The sequence below is a fragment of the Naegleria lovaniensis genome (genome assembly GCF_003324165.1).
Source record: "Naegleria lovaniensis strain ATCC 30569 chromosome Unknown tig009, whole genome shotgun sequence".
NCBI lineage: Eukaryota > Heterolobosea > Eutetramitea > Acrasida > Naegleriidae > Naegleria > Naegleria lovaniensis.
This window is the reverse complement of record NW_025407831.1, coordinates 233,717-256,122: the sequence shown is the minus strand read 5'-3', so window position 1 is coordinate 256,122 and position 22,406 is coordinate 233,717. Positions and strand designations below refer to the sequence as shown.

The following is a 22,406-nucleotide window of genomic DNA, read 5'->3' as shown; positions in this document are numbered from 1 at the left end:
TTCATCGATTGAATGGTTTGCCTCTTATGCAAAATCAGGCCATTCAAAAGAATTCAAGAGTTTGACAACACCATTGTTATTGAAGAAAGTTCCTCTACAACTGGAAAGACTTCATCTATTACTCTCTCTATGAATTGTTTATTATTATTTGTTAAAGCCAAATATACTCCAGTGAGAAGCGATAATGTTGTCGGGTCATCTGTTGAGACTGATGTGTTACAAGTAGAAATAAGCCCTGACATCAAAGAAAAGATTATTAAGGCAATCGTTCAAGGAAGTGCAATAGAATTTTGTGAGAACGGCGTATTAGAGCTTGGAAACAAACATATCAGATATGGTGAGACCAAACCCCATCTTAAAGAAAAGTGGAGAAGCCACTCAGTCACGTTGCTCAGCGAAACCAGTCTCTCAATTCATTTCGACAAAGGAGGAGATCATATTTTCAATTCCAAAGATGCTCTTTATCTTGTGCTTCTGGTTCGGATTTTTGCATTGTTGTCATCTCCCAACGACTGCGCAATCTTTTGCGGAGAGAAATTTGCACAAGCTTGGAAAACAAACAAGCGTGTCGCAGAAGAATGGAATCAAATCCAAGCGAGTATGATGCAGAAAATATCCACCGATAGACAAGACGTAAAAGCCCTTATTTCATTGTTCAAGTAAATGTCACTTGTCTTGCCGATTGAAAAATTAAAGGAACTTGACCCAAAATAAAAATGCATAACCCAAACACCTCGTCCTCTTCAGCTCCGATCATCAGAGTATCATCAGCAGATGCATTGACATCATCTCGAAACAATCTTGACCATTCATCCATTTGCAATCATGGAATTTCCAATTTGTCTTCACCCACGTTACTATCATCGAGCGCGAATTCTTCTTCAACCGCCACCATTCCCATGACATTGACCAACCCTCTCACGTATGCAAACCATACACAAATCTCTTCATTTCCAACGAGTGGTGGTGGTTTGCTCATCTCTTCTTCCAAACAAAAATCATCTCCTTCTTCCCCACATGTGGCGCACCCATCAACCAAACAAAATCTTCTTTCTCCATCCTATTCTTCATCGTATCATTCTCCGACCACTCCACCCTCTCCTTCTCATCCGAATACGGATGATGAATCAGCATCAGATCAACAACCTAATAATTATATCAAATCACAACGTAAGAAATCTCTCTTCAGTAAGAGGAGAAGAAGTACAGTGAAATATACAAATTCAGTCATTCTCATGAAGAATGATGTTTCCGAGAGGAGAATTACAGTTCATGGAAATGGATTTCAAAATACAAAATATTTATTTGAAAATGAACACTCGGTACTCCATTGTACGATCACATTATTACCTACTGAGATTATTGAAAAAATTGTAATCTATTTAGATGTAGACTCTATAGTTCGTGTCACACAAGTTTGCAAAATGTGGTATAAAGTTTTTCAAGATGATGAAATTTTATGGGAACAAGGTAGGATGAATTTCAATTCTGTTTTTTTTTAAATATTGAACTTGTATACTTGTGGTTATTCACTTGAAATTGGTTATGCACTTGATTGCATCTTTTTGAATTTTATTTCAACATTTTGATTCAACATTTTTGAACCTATATGGAATTCTAGTTTGTACCATTAATTATCCAAAAGAGACACAAACACTACGAAAATTATATAATAGAAAAAACACAGTAAGACGGTTCAGAGAGATATTTTTTGAAACCTTTCACAATGACAAGTTACTTTTGAAAACTGGAATTTTTGAGAACAAGAATATTAAATTTAAAAAATCGCCGTGGAGCAAGGAAGATTATCTTTTCATACATAATAATAATAATGGAAGTAACAGCCACACAGAAGAATCCAATGGATCAGCATCACATGGAATAGTAAATCCCTTGATGCCCATTAAGGTTGTTGGTAAGTTGTACAAAATTATTGCAGTGGATGGATCGTCGTCTCTTTCATGAAACGCGTGCTTGAAATTCTTAGTGGTTGGTGATGGTATGTAAAATATATTTTCTCATTTATTATATAAATTATGAAATATAGGTGCTGTTGGAAAAACATCTCTGCTAGGAAGGTTTGCAAATGATGAATTTATTTCGGATCAATATTTACCGACAATATTTGACAATTACACAACGTATGCGACAGTTGATAACAAAACCTGGGCCGTGACAATTATTGATACAGCAGGATCTGAAGATTATGACAAGATTCGCCCACTCACTTACACAGGAGCTGACATATTTATCCTGTGTTTTGATTTAGTGAATTCTTCAAGGTTAGTATTTTTGTAGATGACGTATTGGACACATTGTTTGAAAGCTTTCAAAATGTCACAAATATTTGGCTGAAAGAGCTTAATACTCATGCTCCCAATGTACCTATCTTATTATGTGGTACAAAGTTAGATTTGAGAACGACAAGGAACGAAAAGGACTCTCATGAATCGTTGAAGTATTTTATACACTCTCAATTTTCTAAATATGGGATAGTTACTTTTGATGAGGGTGTGGAACTTTCAAAAAAGATCACCAACTGTGTGGGTTATGCAGAAACATCTGCAAAGTCTGGCCAAGGTGTGAAATCATGTATCAAGACAGCAATTTCTTGCGGTTGCAAATACTCCCTCTCTCAAATGGGGAAGTTTTTATCGAAATCTTCCAGCACATCTCCTTCCAGCGACAGCGGTAGTTCTTCAGGAAAAAGAAACAGTAAGACAAACTGTATTATTCAATGACTCTGCATGTTTATTTCAATACAATAATTTAACATATATCTAAAAGAAATATGTTCCTTGATTGAGTTCTTGAATATTCCTTAAAATATTTTCAGCATTTGTACCAATCTGACGAGCCAAATCTCTCTGGGAAATTGTGTTAAGGTGAGCATACATCCAAATTAGCTGACCGTCAATAATATTCTTCTTGTAGTTATACTCTGTTCGTTCGAGAGGCTTATATAAGCGGAAAGCTTTTGGATGCAATCCTGCGCTATGCTCTAATTGGGTGTACATTTTCAATTGTAATGCATAGAGTCTTCGATGAGTGAGCTCATTAATTGGAGCAACATATCCAATACTACCATCAATACTTCCAAATAATATAAACTGAAAATTTGGGTTTGTTTTCGATGTGTCTCGTTTTTGTAAGCTTGGTTGTTTCTTATCTGTTGTGGTTGGAATGGTCGTTGTTGATGCTGGATTTCCAATTGCGATCGTAATTTCGTCTGGAATATCTCTCATTTTCATTCTCAAAACAGTGGTGATAAGCGTTCCGATGTGGAAATCACAGACAGGAACCAAGTTTCTACCATCGTTACTTTCCTGGTGTTGAGGTAAATATTGAAATACCTGCAAGTTCTTATTCGCATCAACAACTGCCATACCAAGCAATTGGTCGTTCACCAAAAATTCAGAGGTAATGACTTGCAGAGGTCTATTGTCTTTGGCCATAGGAATCAAACGGTGACCTTTCTCTCTCCAACGTAAAAATGTCACGCTCTTATATATATCTCCATATAAAATAAAATTCCTAATGCAATTCAACGAGCTTGTATAAAATTGTGTATCATAGAACGAGGTAATATGCATTCTCTTTTCGTTCCAGTCAAAGTAATAAGTGTATATACGATTTCCAACACTACAAACGAGATATCTATCAACTTGCTCTACTCTTGTAATAGGGCCTTTCACCGATGTAGAAGACATTAAATTGATTTTGAATCGATTTGAACCTAAAATTGGTTCCAAGTCAAATAAAAGTAATCTTCCTCTACATAATTCTCTTTCGCTTTGAACATATGCTGTACCTACAGCCACCATGGTTACTAAATCTTGGTTTCTACTGTTCAAAGGTTCCTCAAACGAAATATCAGTGTCATCGTTGTATTCTTCTTTCGATAATGAAACAACTTTAGCAGCTAGTACAGACTCGTGAAGCTCAAAGTCATAGTTGTCCATTTCTTCCCAATCATTTCCAGAAAATAAACGAACTGTGTGTTTTTGTTCAACTGCTGGTGGATATCTACCTGATGGTAATGGTCGATCTTCTGGAAGTATTGCTTTCATTGGCACAGATGTAAATACTAAGCATGTGTTTGTTTCTTGGTGATAAGTGATTAAGTTAGGTGTACTCTTTAACAAAACCTTTCTATGGGGCCAGTATGAATTGAACACTGATTTTGAACTCAATGAAAGAATTGTAAACTTATTTTCGTTTTCCACGAAATAAATAAAACCATGAGGACAGTCTCGATGGTGGTATGGAGTAAAACCTGAAATACTCTCTCGTTTTTGTTGAGGATGAATTCGCAAGTTAGAATATTCAGTAAAGAACCATAGAGGTCTTTCACCCGTAAAAAATATGCCTCTATAACCACCAATGTTGTTAAACGGAATCAGTCTCGATCTCGCATTGTCGGCCTTTGAGAAAATATTCTTTTCATTTCTAAGCTCGAGTCTCAACTCTTCATTCTTTTTAGCCAAGTCTGAGGGGAGAAAATCATCGTGCTGTGTTTTAGAAAATCTTAATCTATTCAATCTAGTGTCCTTGGTTTTGGTGGATCTATCCAAGAATGATTTGTAAATGTGAACAGTGTTATCACTTAGAATGGTAATAAGGTAAGGCATTTCTGATTCTGAACCAACTCCTCTTAGCAACATTTGAGACACGTAGGGGTATTTCACTTCTGTCTCTGTTAATGTCGATGGATCCCTTGCTCCTTCATCAAACACAGTACTGTGAAATTGGTAAAATTGAGAGAATGAAAACACACAAGTTTTCTGAGGAATGGTATAAATTTCAAAAGTACCGTCAGTTAAATAAATACAACATAAATATAAACTCTCTTGGCTGGAAGAAAGAAATCCAAGCTCCGGTAATGCTTTGTAAAAGGTTACAGCAGTAATTTTTCCATGCTTTGGATCAGACAATCTAAGAGGCTCTGACTTGAGAGATGTACTACTCATTGTGAGTAATTGGAGAGTACCATCTTTCAAATGAAGCAATATATAAGGGTCCAAAATGAAAGATGCTCTAATCTTCAACGAGGATCTGTGTTCATTTGTTCTTTTCAGGGTGATTCTATCTAAAAATATGACTGAATCGCTGGTAACCTGTACTACATGATTTTTTAGCTTTCCAATGTTAATAGTAGTATCATTAGTAACAAATGTTGATTTAGATGTGACCTCATCCAATGATGTTTTTGATTCTAGGACCTTTGTTTTGTCCTCAAGGCTCAATATAACGTATGAATCGTGAATAGAATCTCCACCTGCAACAGTCCACATTTGCTTAACCGCGAAAGGTAGTTTTGCAGTATTCTGTGCATCTGGTTGCACACTCCTATTGAGAACTGTCAACCGACCATGTCTTCCAGTACCAGAGCATGCTATGACTGAAAGGTTGTTATCATTAGCTCGGGATTTAAACCCTGAGATATCAACAGATGTATCAGCGATTGTTAAATGTGAAATTGGCCCAATATTAGTAAATAAGTTTCTAATTTTGAGATCAATGGTTGTCATTTCTTTCTTGGACGATTTGAGCAAAAAAGCTGAAGAACTAGCATCATCTTGTTCTAAAGCTGCCAAAAAATCATCAGCAGTTGTTACCTTTCTTTTCTTTTTCTCAGGTTCAAAACCGGTAGAGCTATTGAAAAGATTGGCAGCTTCATCATCCATGGTTCCATTCGTTGTTGTGTTTTCTTCTTCTAGTTCCTTAATTTCTGAGTATTCATACAGCACAGAGTCACCAAGCCTAGATCCCAAAAATAATAAATTTCCAGAAAGAGTACACATGCAAGAGGCAGGAGTGGTTGTTTTCGTTTTTTTCAGAGTGATGTTATTAATTCGACTTCCTCCTCCATCTAAATATATGGTATATAAATCTCCTTCTTTCATAGATACCAAAACCTTATCAGGTGATACAAATGCATAAGCCACTGTATCAAAAAACAATGGAGGACCGTCAAATTGTTTAAAGTTAATAGATAAGTCGGAACTGAAACAGCAAAATCGTTAAAAGATATGCCATAAGAAGCACATTGATTGATGTGAATCAGAAAATTCATTCCCAAAACCAATGCTCCTCCTCCAACGCTCTCTTCTAGTGGTATCAGCTTGTAGCAATCGTGAGGAAGTGACTCGACACTCCAAATTTTTGGATAGTACTTTCGAAACAAGTCAAAAGATACAGCCGTTGCAGTGGACGTATTGCTTTTTGCGGCAAGTCTTCCACTCCATGTTTGTTCATTCTCATGTAAAAACAAAATAGTAGGCTCGTTATAACCGTTTAAAAAGCAGTAATCTTTGACATTTCTGATACCCAACTCATTCAAGTCAATAATTACTTGTCTTTGAACTTCGGCTGCACTTCGCTTAGTTGAAGGAGTATTCGCTCCACTGATTTCCGAAGCCTCGTCGCCATATCATCCATGCTTTTATCAGATAAAGCCATCAGAAAAGTATCATCCGTGGAAAGGGATGCATCTTCTCCGACCTGCTTGAAGGGTAAAATCACTAACTTGGAATCACAAACAATAATTGTTGCGAATCTGTTGTGTGGATCTAAAATTATAGGTTGATTATGGAAAAACTTGGCTCTACCTTCCTTCAAAAAGTCATCTTCGAAATAATGAAGAGACAGTGTTCTCAAATCATTCTTCTTTTCATCAAACTCCACTACAGAAGCCTTTGCTTCATCTTCAAAGTTGATGATCAAAATATTCTTTTTCATTCCCTGAAGGGTTACCGCAACGATGGAATCAATCACTCCGAATAATTCAAATGCGCGAACAAGAACAACACTGTTATCTTTCTTGTTAACGGAATATACTTCCATCACATGGTTTTTTGCTATGATCAAATTTTCATCGTTGGGTGATGTAAATCGAGCACTCAAACAAAAAGAAACTGCTGTTGGAGGATGAAGTTGTTTGAAGCAAGCATACATTTTTTTTTGAAGATGAAGCCAACCAGCAACAAGGTAAAGCTTTAACAACATCCAAATCACTGAAGGTTCAAATGTTTTATTAGAGTTCTTTGTAGAAGCTATACAATAATTCACGGACTTGGAAAAAAGTTGGAGAAAGAGAGCCAACGATCTGAATTTCTCCAGACTTTTTGTCTTTTTGCAACATGACCTCATCATTGCACACAAGAACACCTCCTTGTTGAAATTCTGCAGATAGACCCTTTTCGAGTAACAATCGATACAATTGATTGAGCTTCACATCTCCAATTAATATGGTTGGATGTCCTTTAGGTTTTGGATTTGGATAAATCGACGGAAGAGGATCCTCTGCATTCTCACTACCTTTGAAAATGCCTTCAATATATGCCATATCGTAATTGGTACCGCTTTTCACAAAATGTACATGAGAAAGTAAATCTTGTTTCAGTTTCACTTTGAACATGTTTGTGTCCATAGTCATGTCCAATGTTTCTAAATCAACTGGAGCCTTAATTTGTTCTGCTATTTTCTTTGTCTCACAATATTCTTTGAGTTCTGTAAGAGCCTCTGGCATGCCATGAATAATAATTAATTTTCTAGGATTGATTTTTTGTAGAATGTTTTTGATGTCCACGTTGGACGATCTTCCTTCAAAGTCAATGTATGCTAATTTACATAAAATCCTAACACTGACTTCCTCGCTCTCAATCTTTGAAGGAGGTTCATAATTTTCTTCTTCTTCATGCAAATTAGCACTAGTAGACATTAATTGATCTTTTTGATCGGCCTGTAATAATCTTGTTTCAAACTCTTCAGGGTCAACAGATTCTCCATACTCATCTTTTGAAATACCTCTCTCAATACATGGAAACATTAAATATTGAGATTGATAACGCATGTTTTCTGGAAGGTAAAGATGTGTTTGGGTGTGCGAATCGTCATCAAAACCAGAGCCAGTAAACTCTTCTCTAAATTTCTTTGATTTTTTGTCAGCAATATCTTCATCATCTTCATCTCTAATTTGGATAACCCTCTTCTTTCTTTCTTCCTCTTCTCTTCTCTTTTTTTCTGCCTCTTGTTTTATCAACTGTTCTTTTTCATATCTTTCTAGTTCCTCTCCCTTGAGCGGTACTCTGCGAGACATGACTAGTTTCATAACTTCATCTAATCTATTGGTTTTCTTGGCTCTAATCTTGTTGATCAATTTTCTTGCGAATGAGTTTGGAGAAGATCGATCAGTGAAAAGCACCATGTTTCTTTGATCCTCACACCATTTTACAAAAAGTTCTCTTGCAAATCCAACATCTAAGGTGCTGGAAGAGGCTAAAACCACAATAGGATATTGTTTTTTTTGAGTTGCATCGTCATCATCATCATCAATGCCTTCCATCATCCTTCTCATGGCTTCATTTTGCTTCAATTTTGTCATTAATTCTTCTACGTTGTGGCAAACGCTAAAGTATTTAAAACTAAATGGGTTTTCACGTTTTTCATCAAAACCTTTCATAATGCTGTCGCTCATCCATTCAAGCTGATGCGCAGCAAAATCTATGGTTCTGTAAGCTACGTTTGTGAGTAGAATTAGCTCAAAGTTTCCCAATTGGTCAGGCTTTCGCTTCCATTCTTCTTCTAAAATAAGCATTAGTTCCAAAACTCTTCCTGCAGTTTCTACTGGCATCAGAACGTTTCCATCTCTTTTCAGGGCTTCAACTACTGAAGTTACAATTTGCTTGTCTCGTCTCATAGGAACGGTTTCTTTAGACGAGCTACTTTTTGGCACCAAAGTCACTTCGGTGCTTGGAATAGGTTTGATGTTATATGCATCTGTTATCAAAAGGGAGGGTTTTCCACCTAATTCACCAAGTACAGAACCATTCAGATGTCTCTCTTTCTTAATATTGAAATCAACAGCATAAACAATCTCATCAGTTTCTTTTGTAATTTTCCAAATTGTTCCTCCTAGTGTGTGACCAGCAAGAAATGGACAAATAACCAGTTTTTCTCCTTCCATTTCGGCAACCAAATTAGTAGAGCCTCCAACCTCACCATCCTCTCCTTCAACACCCTCGTTCTCTAGATCCATGTTGGTATTTTCTATTTGAGTCATTCCTCCCATCTGTTGAGACAACGGATATCTTTGACTATATTTCAGTTGAATAATGTTGTCAAAGCAAAGATCTACATCATCTAAATCAAAGGTTTCAAAATCTTCTCTCTGCTTCACGTTTTGACAAGCATCATACATATGCATTTGACCCATTTTAACGATAGGCAATGTAGCAAATATTTTAGCTTTTTTCTTATTCTCCAAAATACCACACTTTCCGACCAAGTATGGCAAGGCACCACAATGATAAATATCACTATGCGAAATCAAAATAGCATCAATTTTGTCTTTGTAAACATTAACTATTTGCTGTATATGTTCATCTTTGGTATTAAAATTTTCATCCCATCCACAATCCAACAAAATATAATAATCATCAACGATGAGTAATGAACACAGTGGACCTTCGTTTTGCGATCCGACAAGGGAAATGTATTGGATGGCACTACTCATTTTTTTGTGGTTGAAATGAGGAAGATGATACTTTCTTGAACAGATGAAACGGCAAGATCGTCAGTGTTTAAAGAAGCATTCTTGTTATAAAGCTATTTTGTTGAACGTTGCTTCTGCTTTATCAAATTTAAATTATTATTGTGATTTAAAAAAATGTCATCACACGGCAGAAGTGATCATCAGGACAATCAAGATGATCTTGAATTGGGAGGAAAGCAAAATGAAAAAATTGAAGTAGCTGAAACTAGAATTGAAAGCAACAAATATGACACTGAAGCGTGGGCGGTAGGTTTGTTTTTTCAGATCGAATATTATTTATCATCATGTTTTTCGTTTCGATTTTGTAGATTCTTTTATCCGAAGTACAAGAAATGAATATAGTTAAAGCAAGAGCATACTACGAAAGATTTTTCGAAATATATCCTACAGCAGTACGTTTATATTTACGATGACTTGATAATGCTAACTAAAACTTGATAGGCTAAATATTGGAAAATTTATGCTGAACACGAACTGAAAGCACACAACAAACAACAGGTTGAAGACATCTTCCGAAGATGTTTAGAGCCTTGTCCAAACTTTGAACTTTGGAGATTTTATTTGGATTATATGAGAGACAACAAAGACCATGAAATCATTAACAAAGTATTTGAAGTTTGTCGGAACAAGGTTGGAATTGACATTTCTGCTTCATCTATATGGGTTGATAGCATCAAGTTTATTAAAGATTTGGCAATTACCGATCAAAGCCAAAGACAACAACAAATAGGGGTGTTAAGGAAACTTTACCAAGAAGCTATTCAAGTTCCAATGCACGACCTTGACAGAATTTGGAAAGATTACGAAGCGTTTGAGAATGAAGTTAATCCTGTGAATGGAAAGAACGAGCTTCAAGAATTTCTACCAAAATTTAAATTAGCGCTTAACAAGTACAGAGAAAAGAAAAATATTAGAGAAAATATGGGCGGTGTTGGTGGATTACTTTTAAATATGCTTGCAACACCACCAACAAACGGTGAAAAAGAACAAACACAAAAACAAATTTGGAAAGATTTAATTGAACTTGAAAAGCGAAACTCCCAAAGACTTCCACATGATGAGTTGAAAAGAAGAGTTATTTTTGTATATAGACAATGCTTACTGTGCTTCCGACATCATGCTGATATTTGGTATGACGCTGCCATGTATTTGATATCTCTTCAGTGTCATGAAGAAGCTATACATTTTTTCCAAGCAGGATGTTTAGCGTTGCAACCAATCCCTAAAACATTGGAAACAGCTCCTTCAAAAGAGGGTAGTATTTTACTTCATTTGGCTTTTGCTGAATATTTGGAGTCTAAGAAAAAATTCGATGAAGCCGCAAACATATTTAAGGAATTACTAAAAATTCGTCAGGATCCTCTTCTATTTATTCAATATATTAGATTTATGAGAAGAACAAAAGGAATGGAAGGCGCTAGAGAGGCCTTTATTGAAGCAAAGAAATCTCCTCACTGCTCTTATCATGTATGGGTTGCAAGCGCTTTACTTGAATACACTGTCAATGATCAACCAGATATCGCTAGAAAACTCTTTAAAATGGGGTTAAACCAATCCTTTGGTAAAGAGCCTGGCTTCATTCTTGAATACTTGAAGTTTTTGGATCATTTGAACGATAAAAACAATACTAGAGTACTTTTTGAAACCATTTTAAATGAAATTCCAAAGGAGAAATCAGTGGAAATTTGGAACAAATTCTTGCAGTTTGAATACGCTCTTGGTGACCTGAACTCTATGGAAAAAGTCGAAGAACGAAAGCAAATGGCTTTTGGTGAGTCCAGTACCGATGCTGCAAGTGGAATTTCTGAAGCCCATCAAAAATCCTCTATTACCGAATTAACCAATCTGGTGAACAGAACTAAGTTTTTAGATCTTTGTCCTTGCACTCCTCATGAAATGGAATACTTGAATTTGAAAGCTCAGGACAGCGAAAAGATACCTGTTGACGATGAAACCCATAGAAGATATGGCAAATCGTTCTACAAGATTGACTATACGAGACAAATAACATTCACAAATACCAGACAACAAAGTCAAAGCGATAAGTCATTGATTGGTGCAAACGTGGCCATTCCAACAGCTATTGTGCCTCCAGCATACACCAAATATAGAGCATATCTTTCTTCAAAGAAAATTTATCTTCCTGACTTGAAACAGATGAACGAATTCAAAGTTATTCCCAATCCAATCGATCAATCTCGAGGATCTACCAATCTTCCTCTTGTGACAGTTCCAGATGAACATATTTTACCAAACATGGTTTTGCAAGTGTTGAAAAGAATGCCTCTCCAAGCGTATGTCAATTTACCAAGCATCGACCAAATGCTGGATGTTATTGCAAATACTCCTTTGCCTAATAGACCACTCGATGACCATAAGAGAGGAAGGGTTGACTACGACGCATCGCATGATTATGATGAAGAAGACATGGAAGATGAGGATTTGAATGCTCCTCGATCCTATGTTGACATTTATACAAAGAGAAGAAAGCAAAGGAAATAAACCCTTCTAAATGCGGAGCTCAGTTCCAACTCACCAGCAACAAAAATGAAGCCATTTCTTAGGAGGGGAGCGCTGTCGGGATTGGCTGTGGTATTCATTCTATTATGCGTGATGCTCAATCCTCTCGTTAAGGCTGATATTTATTTGCATAATCCAAGAGGATCCAACGATAGGTATGTGCAACAGGCTTTGCAAATGATTATGATTTTAATTCAAAATCTTTCCTACTCAGAAATTGCGAATTCAATGCCAATAGAAATAACGCTAACCGTTTATTTGATAGTCAGAACAACGCAGCTGGAGGAGTAAGTACACTAAGGTGATAAACATACAACTCTCTAATTTCAACAGTATGCTTGTCCGAGAAAAATAGGAGGACCGGATGTCATTACTCCTACCATGTAGGTATCTCATGGTTATTATTCATCAAAGAGCACTAATTAGCCAAAACCATACAATGATTAAGGTATTACTATGTAGGAAGTATACTTCCAATCGAATGGACCGCACAACACTCCTGCGGTTTTAGGAATACTTTTTGCAATATAGTTATTCAATACATGTGTGATGATACTTCACCTGGTTTGAGAGATGGAACTCCAGAATCTGAGAACGACCCAGCGACAGACACAATTGATGAGAAGAATAACAACAATACTCGCTATGGAATGCATGAGCCTATGGAGTACTACAAGAAATGCAACACCAGACGAAGAAACAATGGATTGTATTTAGCCGACCAGAAGCAACAAAATCCAGGGTTCTTACTTCCAACAAGTCCTGCAACTCGCACAAGGCAGAATCCCAACGGAGCAAGACATGGATGGGAGTGTCCCGAAGAACGAGATTATTATGTATGTAGTTGTTTCTTTTGCGAAAGACAATAATCCTGCTCCCATAATTATTGGTTGCTCTCGCAACAACCCCTCTCAATTTTATTGTGCTATGTGACAGCCTTATTGGCATCCAACACCTTGGAAAGATATAGCCGTCTTCACACACAACACTTCCATGTGTGAATGGTATCAAGCGAATTCGGAAAATGTAGTGGGACGATATGAATGTCTCACCAGGGATGGTAATCCAACTGTGTACAATGGAGAACAGGATTGTATCAGTGAAGGCCATTCATGGATTCTGTCGAACCCACACAACGTTAATCCGCCAGAGTGTCTTTCTACTGATCTAATACAGACACGAGACAATCATTTGGGAAGCGCTGTAGATGTGTCTTTGGCAGGTGCTGCAGCTGCTTCACAAATGTCAGCACAGTCAATCACTCCTCAATTGGCAAGATATTACTGGGCTGTTCCAAATGATGTTCACGAACGATGCGTTTTGAGAGTCAGATATAATATCACCACAATGGAGTTTCATCCATTCGAAACAGATTCCAAATCAAATTATCCTAATCATCCTTTGAGGCAAGATCCTTTCGAAACATTTGGGTATCCAAACTATTTGTCTTTGGCAATTAATACTCACCAATACGGAAGAACATTTCAAGACCGAAGCTATGTATTCAGAATCAAAGCTCGACCACCAAACATTCCTGCATGGGCAACCATATATAACTTGAACGTTCGAGGAAAGAGAGGAAACATTGTACAAACGTTCCCTTCAACAGAGTATGATTTTGTCCCAAGTTATTTGGAGGCCAAAGGTGGTGATTTTCTTCACATCCAATGGACTGGTTCAGACTACAATCCCCAAAGAAATCCCAACGACGCCGAAGGAGCACCAAACACTGGTGACAGAAGCAACCTTGTTCAAGCAGACTTTGCTGGCCAAAATTTCCCAAGAAACATGTCCAGAGTTACTATGTTTTTGAACAACGACGGAAAGCCTGATTATGAGTTTATCCTTAGGTTGGCATTTATCGATCAAAACATTTATAATACATCTGAGTGTATGGACTGGCAAAGTTTGTTAGACAAGAATGGTGGAAATAAGAATAAGGCTGAACAAGATATCAACAACTGTGCAAAGCTGAATAATGCGCCAAATGGCCCTTATTTTGATGCTGGTCTTCACGAATTGAAAGCAAATGGAGTATTTGCCTATATGTGCACCAGAAATAATAACTTCTCTAACAGAAGTCAAAAAGGATTACTGGTTGTTACAGGTGCAAAATTTAACGGTGCTATTGGTCCACAATTCTCTGTCACACTTCTTGTTTTAGTATTAATAATTAGTAGTTTAATAATGTAGTAAAGCAATTGTGTAACATGCCAAAAAGTCTAGAAACTTTCCACTGATTACTCAAGCCTGCCTTCTGATTGTTTGTCTCCATAAAGCATTTGACGAAGAGTTGGAAGCTGTTGCTCTTGGCACAAATAAACACGCTTTTCCAAAGTATTGTCAATCTTGATTGAATCATTACTAGAGCTAATAACTACACCACCAACACAGTCCTTTGATAAAAAGTTTGATTTTTGAACATTAACCTTAACTGTCAAGCCCTTTGTAGTTGTTGTGTATTCGGATTGAACGCTGGCAACTTGGCTGACAACCAAATCGTAGTCTTGTTCCTTGCAATATACATTAACTTCAGAGTCCAAGAAACGAAGAGCTCCTTGCAACATCAAATTCTTTAAAATCTTTTTGTATTCGTCCTTGTTGACAATTCTCTTTTTGATTTCCTCTAAAGCAGCTTGGACCATTTGCTTCAAAATTTCCTCCTTAAGTTTCAAAATTTCCAAACGAGCAGCCTTTATCTCGTTTGAATGATCAATTTTCTTTTTAATGACTACTTGTTGTTCCTTCTTGGCATATTCTTCTCTGATTTTCTTTTTACCTTCTTCAACGAGGTTCATCTTTTCAACGGCGAAGTCCTCCTTTGTTTGGAGTTCAATTTCGTCGGCCTTCTCTTTGGCTTCGCTCTTGATGAAATTAATCATCTGGTTGATTTTAGAATCGCTTCCTATGTAGAACATGATGTAAAGAAGAATTGGCAGGCATGGTCATCATCATCACGGGATGATAACACCAACAACAAATCAATATTTAGCATTCAACCAAAAAATTGTTAGTAAAACGCATGATTGGCAACAGGAAAACGAAAATTCAATACTTGGGTGTTATGTGTGTTCAATGTTTACGTTCATACGTACCTTGTACGCCTGCTTTACTCATTTTTGTTGGTGAATTTTTTTAATAAAAAATAATAATAATAAATTTTTATCTATCACCCAAATATGGATGAGAAAATTTTAAAAAATCTTTTCACAATTGTAACACAAAAGGTGAGCTCAACAAAATTCAACAAAATTCCAAAACAATTCTAATAGTTGACTGCATTCTTGATCATTTCAAAGCATTTCACAACTCCTGGGATGTAATATTTCTCGTGAACAAGTGGGAAAGGAGTGTCTAAACCACATACACGGATAACAGGCGACTCCAAATGTAAGAAACACTTCTCTTGGATAGTGGCAGCTATTTCAGCACCAAAACCTCCAGTTAATGGAGCTTCATGACTGACAACACATCTTCCAGTCTTTTTTACAGAGTTTACCACAGTTTCAATGTCCCAAGGAACAATAGTTCTCAAATCTATTAACTCACAATCAATTCCAACCTCTTTTGCCATTGCAATGGCTTTTTCAAGGACATAGAGTTGACTTCCCCAACCAATAACAGTCACATCTTTACCTTCCTTTAGTATTTCTGCTTTTTCTAATGGAATTTTGTATGCTTCATTTGGAACCAAGCATTGACTTGAACGATAGAGAATCTTTGGCTCAAAGAAAATGACAGGATTTGGATCTTCAATACTTGACAATAACAAACCCTTGGCTTGTAGAGGATTTCTTGGAATGACAACTTTGAGACCAGGTGTGTGTGCAAAATATGCCTCTGGAGATTGTGAATGGTAATGTCCACCGTGACCAACAGCACTGCTTGGTGTACGAATTGTTAATCCTCCAACATCAAACAAATTTCCACTTCTAAAGCGGTATTTGGCAGCTTCATTGACGATTTGGTCAAATGCAGGGAAAATATAGTCAGCAAATTGAATCTCAGCAATTGCTGTATGTCCCATTGCAGCGACACCAACTGCGAATCCAACAATACCTTGTTCAGAAAGTGGAGTGTTAAAGACACGGTCCCTTCCAAATTGGTCCTTCAAGTCTACCGTACATCTAAACACACCTCCAAAGCAACGTCTTCACCAAAAACTAGTGCTTTTGGATCTTTTTCCATTGCTTGTTTCAATGCCATGTTAATACTATTGCACAAATTCAAATCAGTGGAATTACTCTCAGTAACCTTGATTTCATTTTCATTGTGATGATAGACTAATTCGTATTTAAAATTCTTATACTTGCTCATATCAATTTTTTGATCATCTAATTGATAGACGTTTTCCTCTAGAGCTGGTTTGGCTTTTGAAACCATGCATGTTGAAAAGTGTGTTGATGATGATGTCAAGAACGGAGCGAGAGAGTTTGTTTTGGAAGCCAACAGAGCTTGTTGTGTTTGGCGAGAGAAACGTGAAAGCATGGATGAAGTGCTTCTCATTTTTTGTTGTTTCACTGGTGCGTTGTTTCAGCCCGTTTTGCATGGAGAAGCCTTTATCGAGTTGCACATTTCAAAAGAAAATCTGGGTGGAGTTGTTGTTGATAGGTGTTGATTGTTGAGAATGGTTGGCTCGTTGCTTTGGAAATCATTGTGATTACAACACCACCAACCAAAAAAAATGATTTATTTATTTCAACAGATCGCTTACTTTCCGCTCTCCTTTACATTGCTGTCCATAAATACAATCATATTCTTCATCTTGAGTTTTGGAAAGGTTCCTTCGGAATTTGTCAGTTACAACTATGATAAGATTGTTAAAGAATATCAAATATGGCGAGCTGTTACGTCGACATTTGCACATTTTTCAATTATTCATATTCTATTTAATATGGGATCTATGTGGTCCATGAGAACTGTAGAATTACTTGGACAAGAAAAACCAACTATACATACATTTCATTCCGTTGTAGAATATTTCAAGATTACCGTGTTGCTAATTCTATTTTGTTTTTTGTTCATCACACTCGTGTACTTTTGTCTGATTAAATTTTTGAAATGGGAAAATTATAGACAAGTCAATATTGTTGGATATAGTGGTGGTATGTAATTGGAGAGAGGAGGTTATGAACAATTATTTTGCTGCTTAGTATTATTTGGGATAATGACGATAGAAACTTTACAGCAGGGCATTTCTTCAACTAGTTCTTCCATGTTTGGCTTGAATTTACCAGCAATTATACGGCCCTTTATGGCACTTATTCTGACCTCGTTGTTATTACCCCAAGCCAGCTTTGTAGGTCACTTAGGGTAGGTTTGTAAAAACATGGCGATGAAGATCATTAACATTATTAGTGGAATAATTGGAGCATTTATTATCTACTATGGAATTTTGGTTTGGATGATAGATATAGTTTTTATTGTGTTATTTTCGATTCTAGTGGTTATTGTGTTGGGAAGTGTAGCTTTCACGACATGGAGGAATCGCAATTCGATTACTATTCCTCCTGTGATAAAGCGGTACTGGGAGAAAATATCTTCTGCTTTCAGTAGGTCACGCAATACAATTCGTGGCGGTAAGTCATAAGACTTTTCATTACAAATCTCATCAACAAATTTTAATGACCTTAGAGTTATTGAGTCTCATCAAATTCTGAGCGAGGATGACGAAAGTGACACTCCCGAACAACCAAATGACAATAGAAATCTTTCCAACAATCCGACTAGTGCCAACAACATCTAACCTCGATTGAGTGATGTTGTTATGTATTTGTAAATATTGGCAAAAGAATCATGCTGCTCACAAATAAAACTCTCGATCACAGAACACAATGGTCAGAGGTTTAATTCATTCATCTTATAAATCATGCTATTAGAGCAATGTATTTGTTTGATTTGTTCATCATGTTGTTCGTTTTGCTCAAACAGTGTTGGAGTTGAAGTTTGCTTCCTCGATACCGGTTCTTTGGTCACATTGACCCACACTTCAACAAATTAAACTTGCTGTTGATTATGGGTCAAAACAAAAATGATGCAAGACACCCCTTCCACAGCTTCTGTGACTCTTTCTGCTCTCAACTCTTATCGGAGAGTACTTTATGTTGGTAATCTAGCACCACAAGTAACAAAAGATGTATTATTTAATTTATTTGTACCATTCGGAGAAGTATTGGACGTTACAATTCCTTCAATAACGAATCAATCAGAAGAAACACTTACAGGATCCAAACACAAGGGATACGCTTTTGTAGAATTTGAACTTCCCGAAGATGCAACAGAAGCTCTTGAAAATTTAAACAACAGTGAGTTATGTGGTAGAATAATTACAGTGAATTATTCAAAAGCAAGCAACTTGTCAAAAGAGGCTTTCTCCGATCTTAACGTTCCTTTGTGGAGCTTGAATCAACAAAAACCATCCGATGAATCTTCATCAGCTCAGCAAGAGGAAGCAGAGTCATCATCGCCGGAAGCCAATTCATCATTAGAACAACACGAACCTACACCTAAAAAGACCAAGCTGTAACACCACGATGAAATAAAAGCCTTGTGTTCCAGGCATTGGTGGAGTCCTCAAACTTACAAAAAAAATGTGGCTTCTCGCTCCTTCGACGACTTCATCGGAGGCTGCACCCCTTGTCTATGTGATTCCGAATCGAAGCTATACAGTTGGCAGAAAGCGTATGTTGTTGTGATCATCGTTCATGTATTAATCACCACATTGTATTAAATATTGGTAATTTTCTGAAAATAGGTGATGAATGCGAAGTCTTTGTGGATAACGATAAGAGCATTTCCCGAAAACATGCTGTATTTTCAATGGAAGATGTCAATGTAAAACAAGTATTAATACAAACACAATCCGATCCAATTATTAGACCGGTATTATCACTTACCGACCATTCAAAGTACGGAACGTTTGTTTTGAAAAATGGAAATTATGAAAAGATTGGAGAAAACAACAAAATAGAGATAGTAGATGTTGCAACAATTCGCTTTGGCGTTTATGAGTCAGTTTACTCGTAGGTATATGAGCTAGTTTAATTTTTTAAGATTATTTCAATAATTTGCAGAGCATCTTATCAACTTATTGTGTTTTGTGTGTCAAGAATTGACCAAAAAGACAGAAAAAAGCTTGCAAATCAGTGTAAAACAATTGATGCCAAATATGCAACGATATGGACTCCACATTGCACTCACCTCATTGTGAACGAATCAGACTTTGCCATCACAGAAAAGTTAGCACTTGCTTTGCTTCTTGGCATTCCTATTGTCACCATGTCATTTGTGGATGAATTAGAAAAGACTCTCACAAGTAACTCACCAAATATTAAACTACCAGATCCAGACAATTTTGCACCATCATCTGATAAGAGTGGATGGAAGGATATAGGTTTACAATCTCCGCCAGACTTGAAACAAGATCCAAAACGGAAAATTTTATGAATGGAAAACATTTTTTGGTATTCAATGATGCCATGGTAAGTGACAGTTATACTACAGCTAGAATGCTGATGTTTGTAAACTAGTTTCAAAAAAGCTCTTTAGTCGTTGAAACAGGAGGAGGAAAATTTCTAATGTTTCAAATGACACAATCGATGACATGTTTGTGAAGAAATATAGCGACTGTCACATTCTTGTAGATGATGTAAGTTGGTTCAAAGCACATTCGGTTGTGATACAATCTCATTTCATGTAGCCATCATCGCTAACTACTGACCAATTAAGCAAATTACAATATTACGGATTCCAACTTTTCACAAACACCAATATTTTAGCCGCAATTTTGTCCAAAGACACTTCACATTTAGAAATTACCAAAACACCATCTATTCCTAAACAAATACAAATTAAGGCTGAACCTGAGGGTCTTAAGAGAAAAGAAATACCACCTCCAGTGGTGGATGAAGACGCCACAGACGACGAATTGGCTCAGCCCAAAACAGAACCTCCCACAAAGAAAGTCAAACCCACCTCAGAGGATACAAAAAAGAGAAAAGGAATTGAAATACCTCTTTCTTTGGAAGCGTTAGAATCAGAATCAAAACCAATGGTTGAGGAGGAAAATCAAGAAAATTCCAAAAAGTTCTCACCTAAAACACAAGTCAAGCTCGAAAAGAAAGTACCTGTCAAACAAGAGAGATCTCACGAGGAAGACGATGATGCTCCAAAAATTGTTGTTGAATACATTAACCTTATTAAGGTAAAAGATGAAAAGCCAGCATCACAAAACACCTATACTGGATTCAATGCAAAAAGATTTAAGAAATCAAGAGTCAAAACTTCGACGTCCGTAATCTCTTCAAGCTTCTCCTTCGCTCCTCCTCCCCAAGAGTCCATGAATTTCGATGAAGTGACTTCTCCCAAGCAACTTGCAAAAGAGCAAGATTTCATTACAACAACTCCAAAGCAACAGAAGGAAGAAAAGATTATGGTAACACCACCAAGCTCAAGCAAGAAAGAAACCACCTCGAGCGTCACGAATGCCATTGGAATTGATGAGGAATCTGATGACTCGGATGACGAAGCAATTACCCTTTCGAAAGTGTCAAGGAAAAAAAGATAAGACTGTAAAAATTTATCAAGAACATTATTTTCAGTTGGCTACGAGAATTCTTTTTACTTAATTCTGCTAAATAATTTCGTTATTGAGCCAACAGTCCTTCTTCTGTTCGTTTTTGTGTCTCCATCCAAAAGACCACTATCATCCTCATCAGTGTCATGTTGAGGGAGGGGAGAGTATGCGACAGCAGATGACTTGCTTCTTTTATCTCTGGTTCCATAACTATTGCTTGCTGTCCTATCTTTTGTTTTGATATCTTCCAAGGCTCTAATCGATTTTCTATGAGCTCGTTTGATACTCTCTGAGGTTGATGAGTCGTTCGAGTAATCATTAATTTGTTTGATCAACTTTGTGTCAATAAGATAAAAGTGATTTTTGAGAACGTCATCAGCTCCTTTACCTCCAAGATAGAAAAGTTCTTTTGTCTCTTTGCAATATGCAGAGGAAAGCCCAACAAGTTTTGGCATGTGTGATCCAAAAAAGAAATCAGTTAAGCGATACCATTTTCTCTCCAGAATATTGAAAAGATAAACATGTTGGTCATAATCAGAATTATTAACTACATTACATCCTCCAGCAAGAATCAAATTTGGACCTACTGCGGTCATGGTGTGTGATGCTCGCGCTCCTGGAATGATATTATTGTCATCTGCAAAAACTGGCTTGATCCACTCAAGCGTCTCCATATCGAGCACAAACATTGCATTAGATGCCGAATGTTTGTCCATTTCTTCATGGGCGAACAAGCCTCCGAATATATACACTAGATTTTCAATAGCACTAACAGAGAAGCAACAAAATCTCTCTGGACATTGAGTCTTAGATTCATTTTGGTTCGAAGGATTTACAATGGGATTAAATTCTGAGCTAGATGATATATATCCAGTAGTCTCTACAGTTTTCCAAATATTTTCTTCAATATTGTACTCATACAGACTTGTAAAATACAATTGTCTACCTTGACATCCGCCTACAAGATAGATTTTGCCCTTGTACTGCCACATCTGAGCACCCGCTGTGCAATACAATGGAGTTGTGACAGGTGGTGACATTAATATAATATCCCAACAGATCGATTACATACCTCTTGGATCAGGACACAGTCCTTGACACTCAATATGAGTCCATGTATGAGTTTCGGTGTCAAACGAGTACATTCCGTTATACACTGTATGATTTGAAACTGGTGTAGCTTGAGAGTAGCCACCAAAAACGTAAATCTTATTTCCGACAACGCAAGAAGCTGGCATTGCTCTAGGAGTTGGACTTGTTCCATTTGGATTTTCAATTTCTTGCCATTCCTTTTTAACCATATCAAATATATGGATTGCATTTGGCTTGGCAGAAGAGGCTCTCTGCCCGAGCAAACAATAAAACTAAATTGAGATATTCCAATTATATTAAATAAATTCTCTTTGTCATTGGGATCAAAACCAACCTTTGTACCAACAACTTCCATCACTTGATAGCATACACCACCAGGTCCAACACCACTCGCGTTGACTTCAAATATTTTCATTGGTGCGGTTTGATTTTTTTTAAGGTTTAATCGTAGTGAGATGGTTGATGCGAAAGATTGAAAAGGTTTGAGAGAGATGACGAGAGACCAAAAAGCAAAGATGGATCTATGTGTGTCGGTACGAGAGAAGGTTCATTTGAATGCATGGGTGTGAACGTAAAACAGGTTCATACTACAAGGATTGTTACCAAATAGTGTTTAAGGAAGAAGATGTTCAAATAAGAGGCCTCAGACTTGAAGAAATGCTT

At 36.9% G+C, this 22,406-nt stretch overlaps 13 protein-coding genes across 13 annotated transcripts; 7 read left to right on the top strand and 6 right to left on the bottom strand.

Annotated features, from left to right (window-relative positions):
- Nucleotides 1-12: 12 nt before the first annotated feature.
- On the top strand, nucleotides 13-663 carry C9374_000128 (uncharacterized protein; the record flags this gene model as incomplete). Its single annotated transcript, XM_044688603.1, has 1 exon — nucleotides 13-663. One exon carries the CDS (start codon nucleotides 13-15, stop codon nucleotides 661-663), a length of 651 nt encoding a protein of 216 aa, XP_044552681.1.
- Nucleotides 664-716: 53 nt separating this feature from the next.
- On the top strand, nucleotides 717-2,741 carry C9374_000127 (uncharacterized protein; the record flags this gene model as incomplete). Its single annotated transcript, XM_044688492.1, has 5 exons — nucleotides 717-1,470; nucleotides 1,622-1,915; nucleotides 1,988-1,999; nucleotides 2,048-2,282; nucleotides 2,327-2,741. 5 exons carry the CDS (start codon nucleotides 717-719, stop codon nucleotides 2,739-2,741), a joined length of 1,710 nt encoding a protein of 569 aa, XP_044552680.1.
- A 39-nt stretch (nucleotides 2,742-2,780) lies between these two features.
- C9374_000126 (uncharacterized protein) lies at nucleotides 2,781-6,957 on the bottom strand (the record flags this gene model as incomplete). The annotated part of the gene is made up of 2 exons (XM_044688381.1): nucleotides 2,781-6,006; nucleotides 6,356-6,957. 2 exons carry the CDS (start codon nucleotides 6,955-6,957, stop codon nucleotides 2,781-2,783), a joined length of 3,828 nt encoding a protein of 1,275 aa, XP_044552679.1.
- Nucleotides 6,958-7,036: 79 nt separating this feature from the next.
- C9374_000125 (uncharacterized protein) lies at nucleotides 7,037-9,517 on the bottom strand (the record flags this gene model as incomplete). Its single annotated transcript, XM_044688270.1, has 1 exon — nucleotides 7,037-9,517. The coding sequence occupies one exon, from the start codon at nucleotides 9,515-9,517 to the stop codon at nucleotides 7,037-7,039; it is 2,481 nt and encodes an 826-aa protein (XP_044552678.1).
- A 153-nt stretch (nucleotides 9,518-9,670) lies between these two features.
- C9374_000124 (uncharacterized protein) lies at nucleotides 9,671-12,058 on the top strand (the record flags this gene model as incomplete). The annotated part of the gene is made up of 3 exons (XM_044688159.1): nucleotides 9,671-9,802; nucleotides 9,865-9,948; nucleotides 9,998-12,058. 3 exons carry the CDS (start codon nucleotides 9,671-9,673, stop codon nucleotides 12,056-12,058), a joined length of 2,277 nt encoding a protein of 758 aa, XP_044552677.1.
- Nucleotides 12,059-12,103: 45 nt separating this feature from the next.
- Nucleotides 12,104-14,269, top strand: C9374_000123 (uncharacterized protein; the record flags this gene model as incomplete). The annotated part of the gene is made up of 5 exons (XM_044688048.1): nucleotides 12,104-12,231; nucleotides 12,291-12,363; nucleotides 12,410-12,459; nucleotides 12,525-12,912; nucleotides 13,013-14,269. The coding sequence occupies 5 exons, from the start codon at nucleotides 12,104-12,106 to the stop codon at nucleotides 14,267-14,269; spliced, it is 1,896 nt and encodes a 631-aa protein (XP_044552676.1).
- Nucleotides 14,270-14,316: 47 nt separating this feature from the next.
- C9374_000122 (uncharacterized protein) lies at nucleotides 14,317-15,193 on the bottom strand (the record flags this gene model as incomplete). Its single annotated transcript, XM_044687938.1, has 2 exons — nucleotides 14,317-14,981; nucleotides 15,172-15,193. The coding sequence occupies 2 exons, from the start codon at nucleotides 15,191-15,193 to the stop codon at nucleotides 14,317-14,319; spliced, it is 687 nt and encodes a 228-aa protein (XP_044552675.1).
- Nucleotides 15,194-15,341: 148 nt separating this feature from the next.
- C9374_000121 (uncharacterized protein) lies at nucleotides 15,342-16,103 on the bottom strand (the record flags this gene model as incomplete). The annotated part of the gene is made up of 1 exon (XM_044687827.1): nucleotides 15,342-16,103. One exon carries the CDS (start codon nucleotides 16,101-16,103, stop codon nucleotides 15,342-15,344), a length of 762 nt encoding a protein of 253 aa, XP_044552674.1.
- An 89-nt stretch (nucleotides 16,104-16,192) lies between these two features.
- Nucleotides 16,193-16,582, bottom strand: C9374_000120 (uncharacterized protein; the record flags this gene model as incomplete). The annotated part of the gene is made up of 1 exon (XM_044687716.1): nucleotides 16,193-16,582. The coding sequence occupies one exon, from the start codon at nucleotides 16,580-16,582 to the stop codon at nucleotides 16,193-16,195; it is 390 nt and encodes a 129-aa protein (XP_044552673.1).
- Nucleotides 16,583-16,760: 178 nt separating this feature from the next.
- On the top strand, nucleotides 16,761-18,602 carry C9374_000119 (uncharacterized protein; the record flags this gene model as incomplete). Its single annotated transcript, XM_044687604.1, has 4 exons — nucleotides 16,761-17,181; nucleotides 17,230-17,389; nucleotides 17,435-17,655; nucleotides 18,118-18,602. The coding sequence occupies 4 exons, from the start codon at nucleotides 16,761-16,763 to the stop codon at nucleotides 18,600-18,602; spliced, it is 1,287 nt and encodes a 428-aa protein (XP_044552672.1).
- A 64-nt stretch (nucleotides 18,603-18,666) lies between these two features.
- On the top strand, nucleotides 18,667-19,522 carry C9374_000118 (uncharacterized protein; the record flags this gene model as incomplete). The annotated part of the gene is made up of 3 exons (XM_044687493.1): nucleotides 18,667-18,757; nucleotides 18,831-19,098; nucleotides 19,150-19,522. 3 exons carry the CDS (start codon nucleotides 18,667-18,669, stop codon nucleotides 19,520-19,522), a joined length of 732 nt encoding a protein of 243 aa, XP_044552671.1.
- Nucleotides 19,523-19,679: 157 nt separating this feature from the next.
- C9374_000117 (uncharacterized protein) lies at nucleotides 19,680-20,642 on the top strand (the record flags this gene model as incomplete). Its single annotated transcript, XM_044687382.1, has 2 exons — nucleotides 19,680-19,724; nucleotides 19,776-20,642. 2 exons carry the CDS (start codon nucleotides 19,680-19,682, stop codon nucleotides 20,640-20,642), a joined length of 912 nt encoding a protein of 303 aa, XP_044552670.1.
- Nucleotides 20,643-20,695: 53 nt separating this feature from the next.
- On the bottom strand, nucleotides 20,696-22,158 carry C9374_000116 (uncharacterized protein; the record flags this gene model as incomplete). Its single annotated transcript, XM_044687271.1, has 3 exons — nucleotides 20,696-21,654; nucleotides 21,724-22,015; nucleotides 22,078-22,158. 3 exons carry the CDS (start codon nucleotides 22,156-22,158, stop codon nucleotides 20,696-20,698), a joined length of 1,332 nt encoding a protein of 443 aa, XP_044552669.1.
- Nucleotides 22,159-22,406: the final 248 nt, after the last annotated feature.